General features: G+C 47.4%; 1 protein-coding gene across 5 annotated transcripts in view; it reads left to right on the top strand.

The window, feature by feature from the left end:
• The first annotated feature begins 7075 nt into the window (after positions 1-7075).
• LOC135554798 (rhophilin-2-like) overlaps positions 7076-11094 on the top strand; it is a 91925-nt gene continuing 87906 nt past the window's right edge. For all 5 annotated transcript variants that reach the window (XM_064987269.1, XM_064987262.1, XM_064987254.1 and 2 more), the window contains exon 1: positions 7076-7341. In XM_064987269.1, coding sequence (XP_064843341.1) covers positions 7276-7341 — 66 coding nt within the window. In that variant the 5' untranslated portion in view covers positions 7076-7275. The remainder of the gene's footprint in view (positions 7342-11094) is intronic.

The following is an 11094-nucleotide window of genomic DNA, read 5'->3' as shown; positions in this document are numbered from 1 at the left end:
TTTGTTTTATTCCAATTCAATCTGAAGTTAAAAAATACATTTAAAAAAATAAGTATTTTCTTTTCGAACCAATTTGGATAAAAATCCAGAATATATTTTAATGTTTTCAGACGATAACAGCACAAATTGTTTTACTTCTAAAAGGCTTTCATTCAAGGGTCCCTATAAATAAAGACGGACCAGGTGGTTTTGAAAATGCCGGCCCTCCTCTAGCTGGAATCATTCCCAGCAATCAACAACATAATCACCACGACAGCAACCTTGAAGAACAACCACTGTGTCTGAAGAGCTTAGAAATAACATGTCAAGTTTGCCCCGTACAGTTTCTAAGCAACCAAAGACACACCAATTACCTGGACAGCACAACGTGAGGACAAAAGTGCCATCGGTGTGTGTTCCCCCAGTATACTGCCACTTGTTGTGACAGAGAGGAGTAATATCACAAACCACAATATGGCTGACCAACGCCGTTAGTAGACCTTGGTGACAGTAGGCTAATGGTGGGTCGCGACGTGTCAGTGTACATTTATAATTATTTCATTAATTAGTGGAATTTGTTTTGGCCAAGTGCATCTGCGCTCTTTGTTCAGTGCGCTTTCAGCTTTAACAGCAGGCTCAGTTTGGCAGCTGCGTGGGAGGGAGAGGTAGAGGGAGAAGGGAGAAGGAGAGGTAGAGGGAGAAGGGAGAAGGAGAGGTAGAAGGAGAGGTAGAGGGAGAAGGGAGAAGGAGAGGTAGAGGGAGAAGGGAGAAGGAGAGGGAGACGGAGAGGGAGAGGTAGAGGGGAGAAGGAGAGGGAGAGGGAGAGGGGAGAAGGAGAGAGGAGAAAGAGAGGGAGAGGGAGAGGGGGAGAAGGAGAGGGAGAGGGAGAGAGGAGAAGGAGAGGGGAGAGGGGAGAAGGAGAGAGGAGAAAGAGAGGGAGAGGGGAGAGGGAGAGCGAGAGGAGACGGAGAGGGAGGGAGACGAGGGGGAGAGGGAGAGGGAGAAGGAGAGGGAGAAGGGGGTAGAGGGAGATGCCAGTGTGCTTCCCGGTTGACCGGATGTTTTTTCAGCATTTTTCTTGAAGCTCACTCAGCCTCCCACAGGACTCAGCCTCCCACAGGACTCAGCCTCCCACAGGACTCAGCCTCCCACAGGACGCAGCGCTGTGGTTCAACAGCAGATGATGTGCTGTCAGTCACTGACTTGTTATTCCCACTCACCACTGTCAGTCACTGACTTGTTATTCCCACTCACCACTGTCAGTCACTGACTTGTTATTCCCACTCACCACCACTCACCTCTGTCAGTCACTGACTTGTTATTCCCACTCACCTCTGTCAGTCACTGACTTGTTATTCCCACTCACCACTGTCAGTCACTGACTTGTTATTCCCACTCACCACCACTCACCACTGTCAGTCACTGACTTGTTATTCCCACTCACCACTGTCAGTCACTGACTTGTTATTCCCACTCACCACCACTCACCACTGTCAGTCACTGACTTGTTATTCCCACTCACCACTGTCAGTCACTGACTTGTTATTCCCACTCACCACTGTCAGTCACTGACTTGTTATTCCCACTCACCACTGTCAGTCACTGACTTGTTATTCCCACTCACCACTGTCAGTCACTGACTTGTTATTCCCACTCACCACTGTCAGTCACTGACTTGTTATTCCCACTCACCGCTGTCAGTCACTGACTTGTTATTCCCACTCACCACTGTCAGTCACTGACTTGTTATTCCCACTCACCTCTGTCAGTCACTGACTTGTTATTCCCACTCACCGCTGTCAGTCACTGACTTGTTATTCCCACTCACCACCACTCACCACTGTCAGTCACTGACTTGTTATTCCCACTCACCACTGTCAGTCACTGACTTGTTATTCCCACTCACCGCTGTCAGTCACTGACTTGTTATTCCCACTCACCACTGTCAGTCACTGACTTGTTATTCCCACTCACCACTGTCAGTCACTGACTTGTTATTCCCACTCACCACCACTCACCTCTGTCAGTCACTGACTTGTTATTCCCACTCACCACCACTCACCACTGTCAGTCACTGACTTGTTATTCCCACTCACCGCTGTCAGTCACTGACTTGTTATTCCCACTCACCACTGTCAGTCACTGACTTGTTCCACTCACCACCACTCACCACTGTCAGTCACTGACTTGTTATTCCCACTCACCGCTGTCAGTCACTGACTTGTTATTCCCACTCACCGCTGTCAGTCACTGACTTGTTATTCCCACTCACCGCTGTCAGTCACTGACTTGTTATTCCCACTCACCACTGTCAGTCACTGACTTGTTATTCCCACTCACCACTGTCAGTCACTGACTTGTTATTCCCACTCACCACTGTCAGTCACTGACTTGTTATTCCCACTCACCACCACTCACCTCTGTCAGTCACTGACTTGTTATTCCCACTCACCACCACTCACCACTGTCAGTCACTGACTTGTTATTCCCACTCACCGCTGTCAGTCACTGACTTGTTATTCCCACTCACCACTGTCAGTCACTGACTTGTTCCACTCACCACCACTCACCACTGTCAGTCACTGACTTGTTCCACTCACCACCACTCACCACTGTCAGTCACTGACTTGTTATTCCCACTCACCACCACTCACCACTGTCAGTCACTGACTTGTTATTCCCACTCACCACCACTCACCACTGTCAGTCACTGACTTGTTATTCCCACTCACCACTGTCAGTCACTGACTTGTTATTCCCACTCACCACCACTCACCACTGTCAGTCACTGACTTGTTATTCCCACTCACCACTGTCAGTCACTGACTTGTTATTCCCACTCACCGCTGTCAGTCACTGACTTGTTATTCCCACTCACCGCTGTCAGTCACTGACTTGTTATTCCCACTCACCACTGTCAGTCACTGACTTGTTCCACTCACCACCACTCACCACTGTCAGTCACTGACCTGTTATTCCCACTCACCACTGTCAGTCACTGACTTGTTATTCCCACTCACCGCTGTAAGTCACTGACTTGTTATTCCCACTCACCACTGTCAGTCACTGACTTGTTATTCCCACTCACCACTGTCAGTCACTGACTTGTTATTCCCACTCACCTCTGTCAGTCACTGACTTGTTATTCCCACTCACCACTGTCAGTCACTGACTTGTTATTCCCACTCACCACCACTCACCACTGTCAGTCACTGACTTGTTATTCCCACTCACCACCACTCACCACTGTCAGTCACTGACTTGTTATTCCCACTCACCACTGTCAGTCACTGACTTGTTATTCCCACTCACCACCACTCACCTCTGTCAGTCACTGACTTGTTATTCCCACTCACCACTGTCAGTCACTGACTTGTTATTCCCACTCACCACCACTCACCACTGTCAGTCACTGACTTGTTATTCCCACTCACCACTGTCAGTCACTGACTTGTTATTCCCACTCACCACCACTCACCATTGTCAGTCACTGACTTGTTATTCCTACTCACCACCACTCACCACTGTCAGTCACTGACTTGTTATTCCCACTCACCTCTGTCAGTCACTGACTTGTTATTCCCACTCACCACTGTCAGTCACTGACTTGTTATTCCCACTCACCACTGTCAGTCACTGACTTGTTATTCCCACTCACCTCTGTCAGTCACTGACTTGTTATTCCCACTCACCACTGTCAGTCACTGACTTGTTATTCCCACTCACCACCACTCACCACTGTCAGTCACTGACTTGTTATTCCCACTCACCACCACTCACCACTGTCAGTCACTGACTTGTTATTCCCACTCACCACTGTCAGTCACTGACTTGTTATTCCCACTCACCACCACTCACCTCTGTCAGTCACTGACTTGTTATTCCCACTCACCACTGTCAGTCACTGACTTGTTATTCCCACTCACCACTGTCAGTCACTGACTTGTTATTCCCACTCACCTCTGTCAGTCACTGACTTGTTATTCCCACTCACCACTGTCAGTCACTGACTTGTTATTCCCACTCACCACCACTCACCACTGTCAGTCACTGACTTGTTATTCCCACTCACCACTGTCAGTCACTGACTTGTTATTCCCACTCACCACTGTCAGTCACTGACTTGTTATTCCCACTCACCGCTGTCAGTCACTGACTTGTTATTCCCACTCACCACCACTCACCTCTGTCAGTCACTGACTTGTTATTCCCACTCACCACTGTCAGTCACTGACTTGTTATTCCCACTCACCTCTGTCAGTCACTGACTTGTTATTCCCACTCACCGCTGTCAGTCACTGACTTGTTATTCCCACTCACCACCACTCACCTCTGTCAGTCACTGACTTGTTATTCCCACTCACCACCACTCACCGCTGTCAGTCACTGACTTGTTATTCCCACTCACCTCTGTCAGTCACTGACTTGTTATTCCCACTCACCACCACTCACCGCTGTCAGTCACTGACTTGTTATTCCCACTCACCACCACTCACCTCTGTCAGTCACTGACTTGTTATTCCCACTCACCTCTGTCAGTCACTGACTTGTTATTCCCACTCACCACTGTCAGTCACTGACTTGTTATTCCCACTCACCACCACTCACCGCTGTCAGTCACTGACTTGTTATTCCCACTCACCACCACTCACCTCTGTCAGTCACTGACTTGTTATTCCCACTCACCTCTGTCAGTCACTGACTTGTTATTCCCACTCACCTCTGTCAGTCACTGACTTGTTATTCCCACTCACCGCTGTCAGTCACTGACTTGTTATTCCCACTCACCACCACTCACCTCTGTCAGTCACTGACTTGTTATTCCCACTCACCACCACTCACCTCTGTCAGTCACTGACTTGTTATTCCCACTCACCACTGTCAGTCACTGACTTGTTATTCCCACTCACCACTGTCAGTCACTGACTTGTTATTCCCACTCACCTCTGTCAGTCACTGACTTGTTATTCCCACTCACCTCTGTCAGTCACTGACTTGTTATTCCCACTCACCGCTGTCAGTCACTGACTTGTTATTCCCACTCACCACCACTCACCGCTGTCAGTCACTGACTTGTTATTCCCACTCACCTCTGTCAGTCACTGACTTGTTATTCCCACTCACCACTGTCAGTCACTGACTTGTTATTCCCACTCACCACTGTCAGTCACTGACTTGTTATTCCCACTCACCACCACTCACCTCTGTCAGTCACTGACTTGTTATTCCCACTCACCACCACTCACCGCTGTCAGTCACTGACTTGTTATTCCCACTCACCTCTGTCAGTCACTGACTTGTTATTCCCACTCACCACTGTCAGTCACTGACTTGTTATTCCCACTCACCACTGTCAGTCACTGACTTGTTATTCCCACTCACCACCACTCACCACTGTCATCAAATCGACTCATTCTAGCCACAAGCTCTGACTGAGCTCAATAATCATGAAACGCATTTACAGCGATGAGTTTCTCTCTCTCTTTCATACAAACTTATAACGAGGAGCGCCCACAATGTGTTTTGTGTGTGGAAGTGTTTAGCAATGAGACTCGCATAACGAACAAATTAATTAAAAGACCAGTCCTGACCAAACATCCACAGCATGATGGTAAACCCAGAGAGTTCTGTCAGAACAGGATGCTACAGGAAACAGTGGTTCGACTGTGGACCAGTCAGTCTACGAGAGAGGCTTTGTTGTCATTTTATAACAGGTGATGATCAGCAGAAATAAGGGAGTAACTAACTAACTCTCATAGTAGTAGATGTGAGTTTCTCTTTCAAACAATCCCCTGGCCTTGTACACAGCTAATAGCTAACATTAGCCAAAGCCAGCTAGCTACTGATAGTACAACCCATAGTAACAGTACAGATGAAGATGACACATGACTGTAGAAATGATTGTTGAAAACTAGTCTAGGTTGGATCTGTTGCTGTAAAATACAATAATTATGGAATAAACTGATTGAAGCAAGATGCTTTTTGAGGCAAACACACTCACACAGTTCTGGGTTGTTCATCTACAACAGGAAGTGGTCTCCTGCCTGACTGAGAAACCACTCATACAGTTTCTGGGTTGTTCATCTACAACAGGAAGTGGTCTCCTGCCTGACTGAGAACCCACTCATACAGTTTCTGGGTTGTTCATCTACAACAGGAAGTGGTCTCCTGCCTGACTGAGAACCCACTCATACAGTTTCTGGGTTGTTCATCTACAGCAGGAAGTGGTCTCCTGCCTGACAGAACCCACTCATACAGTTTCTGGGTTTTTCATCTACAACAGGAAATGGTCTCCTGCCTGACTGAGAACCGGTTCTGGGCTGTTCATCTACAACAGGAAGTGGTCTCCTGCCTGACTGAGAAAGCAGTAGATGTTCTGGTCCAGTTTGGCACCACATACCTATGTGAGTCAGGGTTCTCAACTCTGACAAACTTAAACAACAACAAGTACAGAAACAGTTTCAAGACTGAGCATTACCTTAGTGTTACACTGTTTAATTATTAAAACCAGAGCCCAGAATAGACATGCTCTTATTAGGACTACACTCTGAGTGCTTGTTTTGTCACATAAACTGAAATAACTATTCAAATTTTAGCAACCAGGAAATGGAGGAGCGATTATTGCATATTGCATCCTTTAAATCCTTTGTAAATCCACTTCACAATAGCCTATCAGCTTGAAACGTTTTAGAGTCATCAAAAACATTACCATGAGGAAGCATGTTAGGTTTGGTATTCAAACCACTGTAAATCCACTCTGATCTTTGTCATCCTGTGGACCCCGTTCATTGCTGCTTGCAGCTATAAGTTGCTGTTCTCTATGTAGGTGAGAGAAACAAGAAGAAAAGTAATAAAAGAAAAGTAGGCTAAGCCAAACATATGGAATGTGTTTTCTTGCATACTTCTGTATCATAAAACATTCTCTAAAGGCAAAGGATCCTTCCGCGTACAACCATGAAGCAGGCTCCTGGGCAGAGGGCGACGCCTCTTATGCAAATACTCAAGAGGAGCGATTGGAGCCCCGCCTACCTACAAAAGCAACACACTGCAACTAAAGATACTGATAACTTTACCGTTTTGTCTGCGCTGCCGTCACACTCTCGGGGTGGGGTTTCTAGTTTAGCTGCGCGGAGAATAGCGACTGTCTGGTAGAGTGATGTCACATAACGAATAGACGAGCGACCGAACCAGTGGCTGATTGTAATAGCTGGGGAAAGCGGCACCTGTTGAATAACAGGCTCACAACGATATTCCCGTTTTCCTTCGAAGCTTTTGGCTGCGTTTTAAAAGTTCACAATGACGGATACAATACTTACCAACGGAATCAAGGACCGAGCGGGTCAGAATGGATATTTTAAAAAGGTGAGTGATTTTAAGTTTTTATGATAGAGATGATAGCGCGGTTACGCAGGGGACGTTCATAACGATTAATGTGTTACAAACCGTTCACTTATGAATGGACTCTTGTCTGTTATAAACGCAGTGTTTCTGCTTTCACTGAAATGAATAGCGGCCTAGTTGATGTATTTCATCTCTATCAAAACAACCGGTGTTGATGTCTGACGCACTACCTGTTTGGTTATTGGTTTATACCCTGTTTTTAATACGATAACGCTATCTGCGGTTTTTAATGGGTTTGACTGATTGGCAGGTGTGGCAGTGGCCACTTAATGTCATTGGTCGCTATCGTATTGGAACATACGGCAGTTGCGTGTGATGGTTTTTGCGACTGCACTTGAAGAAACTTGAAAAGTTCTTGAAATGTTCCGTATTGACTGACCTTCATGTCTTAAAGTGATGATGGACTGTCATTTCTCTTTGCTTATTTGAGCTGTTCTTGCTCTGATATGGACTTGGTCTTTTACCAAATAGGGCTATCTATTGTATACCACCACTACCTTGTCACAACACTACTGATTGCTAAATCATTGTGTTAATAACTAATGTGGTGAGATACAAGAATCGACATTAAAACATTGTAGAGCTGCAAAACCTTTGACTAACACCGACTCATTCAAGGGATTGTCTTTATGTTGACTATTTTCTACCTTATAGAATAATAGTGAAGACATCATCACTATGAAATAACACATGGAATCATGTAGTAACCAAAAAGGTGTGGTAATTAAAATATATTTGAGATTTGAGATTCTTCAGATAGCCACCCTTTGCCTTGATGACAGCTTTGCACAATCTTGGCATTCTCTCAACCAGCTTCGAGGTAGTCACCTGGAATGCATTTCAATTCACAGGTGCGCCGTGTTAAAAGTTCCTTTGTGGAATTTATTTCCTTAATGTGTTTGAGCCAAAATATCTCAATCTGTGGATGAGCAACTGATCACTTGGTCCATTTAAAGACGGGACCAGGGTGAAAGAACATAAACGTTATATCCTATTGCTCCCATTATTTTGCTAAGACAGAAACTATTAGGGAGTATTGGGCGTGTGTGTGTGTGATAGTGGCCAGCCTAATGGACCTATATCTTACAGCCTACTGTGAATACATTATCAGGTATTTATGGAATGCTTTTATCTACTGAGGTGTGTGTGTGCTGCTTCCTGCCTGTGTGTTTGTGTTCCTGTCTGTGGTGTGTGTCTTTCTGAGGAACACCCCCTGGATACCAAGCTGGCGAGGTTTAGAGAGAGAGCTTGGCAGTCTGCTAGAAGATACCAAACCGTAACGGCGTGTTTACACTGAGCTGCTCAGGAGTCGGGCGCACAATCATGTTTCCATTAACTGTGGACTCGGAGAGGGATATGGGCGAGGGATATGGGCGAGCGGTATGGGCGAGCGGTATGGGCGAGCGGTATGGGCGAGCGGTATGGGCGAGCGGTATGGGCGAGCGGTATGGGCGAGCGATATGGGCGAGCGATATGGGCGAGAGATATGTGAGAGATATGGGCGAGACAACGTATCTCAACGCAGAGATGGGATCTGTCCCAAACTGTATCTTTATCCACAGGTTCCACGCTGCTCCATCGAGAAGATTGAAATACTGCTCGTTTTTCCCGATAACTGCCCTTTTCGTCGTCATGCTAGCTAGCAGTAACGACAGCAGCCATTATGAAGGTAGCCTAGCAGTAACGACAGCAGCCATTATGAAGGTAGCCTAGCAGTAACGACAGCAGCCATTATGAAGGTAGCCTAGCAGTAACGACAGCAGCCATTATGAAGGAAGCCTAGCAGTAACGACAGCAGCCATTATGAAGGTAGCCTAGCAGTAACGACAGCAGCCATTATGAAGGTAGCCTAGCAGTTCATCTCAATGGGCCAGTAACCAAAAGGTCGCTGGTTTGAATGCCGAGACGGCAACATGGAACAATCTGCCGTTCTGCCATTGAGCAATGCAGTTAACCCCCAACAACAACTGTTCCCAGGGTGCTGATGACGTCGATATTCCCTCACCTCTCTGATTGAGAGGTTGGGTTAATTGCGGAAGACCCATTGAGGTTGAATGCTTTCCGTTTCCCAACTGACTAGGTATCTCCCCCTTTTCCCAACTGACTAGGTATCCCCCCTTTCCTCCAACTGACTAGGTATCTCCCCCTTCCTCCAACTGACTAGGTATCCCCCCTTTCCTCCAACTGACTAGGTATCTCCCCCTTTCCTCCAACTGACTAGGTATCTCCCCCTTTTCCCAACTGACTAGGTATCTCCCCCTTCCTCCAACTGACTAGGTATCCCCCCTTTCCTCCAACTGACTAGGTATCTCCCCCTTCCTCCAACTGACTAGGTATCCCCCCTTCCTCCAACTGACTAGGTATCCCCCTTTCCTCCAACTGACTAGGTATCTCCCCCTTTTCCCAACTGACTAGGTATCTCCCCCTTCCTCCAACTGACTAGGTATCCCCTCTTTCCTCCAACTGACTAGGTATCCCCCTTTCCTCCAACTGACTAGGTATCCCCCTTTCCTCCAACTGACTAGGTATCCCCCTTTCCTCCAACTGACTAGGTATCCCCCTTTCCTCCAACTGACTAGGTATCCCCCTTCCTCCAACTGACTAGGTATCTCCCCCTTCCTCCAACTGACTAGGTATCCCCCTTTCCTCCAACTGACTAGGTATCTCCCCCTTTTCCCAACTGACTAGGTATCTCCCCTTTCCTCCAACTGACTAGGTATCCCCCTTTCCTCCAACTGACTAGGTATCTCCCCCTTCCTCCAACTGACTAGGTATCTCCCCCTTCCTCCAACTGACTAGGTATCCCCCTTTCCTCCAACTGACTAGGTATCCCCCTTCCTCCAACTGACTAGGTATCTCCCCCTTCCTCCAACTGACTAGGTATCCCCCTTTCCTCCAACTGACTAGGTATCCCCCTTTCCTCCAACTGACTAGGTATCCCCCTTTTCCCAACTGACTAGGTATCCCCCTTTCCTCCAACTGACTAGGTATCCCCCTTTCCTCCAACTGACTAGGTATCCCCCTTTCCTCCAACTGACTAGGTATCCCCCTTTTCCCAACTGACTAGGTATCCCCCTTTCCTCCAACTGACTAGGTATCTCCCCTTTCCTCCAACTGACTAGGTATCTCCCCCTTCCTCCAACTGACTAGGTATCTCCCCTTTCCTCCAACTGACTAGGTATCTCCCCTTTCCTCCAACTGACTAGGTATCCCCCCTTTCCTCCAACTGACTAGGTATCCCCCCTTTCCTCCAACTGACTAGGTATCCCCCCTTTTCCCAACTGACTAGGTATCTCCCCTTTCCTCCAACTGACTAGGTATCCCCCCTTTTCCCAACTGACTAGGTATCTCCCCTTTCCTCCAACTGACTAGGTATCCCCCCTTTCCTCCAACTGACTAGGTATCCCCCCTTTCCTCCAACTGACTAGGTATCCCCCCTTTTCCCAACTGACTAGGTATCCCCCCTTTCCTCCAACTGACTAGGTATCTCCCACTTTCCTCCAACTGACTAGGTATCTCCCTTTCCTCCAACTGACTAGGTATCCCCCTTTTCCCAACTGACTAGGTATCCCCCCCCCCTTTCCTCCAACTGACTAGGTATCCCCCTTTCCTCCAACTGACTAGGTATCCCCCTTTCCTCCAACTGACTAGGTATCCCCCCCCTTTCCTCCAACTGACTAGGTATCTCCCCCTTTCCTCCAACTGACTAGGTAT

The sequence above is a fragment of the Oncorhynchus masou genome, chromosome 2, assembly GCF_036934945.1.
Source record: "Oncorhynchus masou masou isolate Uvic2021 chromosome 2, UVic_Omas_1.1, whole genome shotgun sequence".
In the NCBI taxonomy this organism is placed as follows: domain Eukaryota; kingdom Metazoa; phylum Chordata; class Actinopteri; order Salmoniformes; family Salmonidae; genus Oncorhynchus; species Oncorhynchus masou.
Note: the sequence above shows the minus strand (reverse complement) of the source record. Positions and strands in the feature narration are given on the sequence as shown.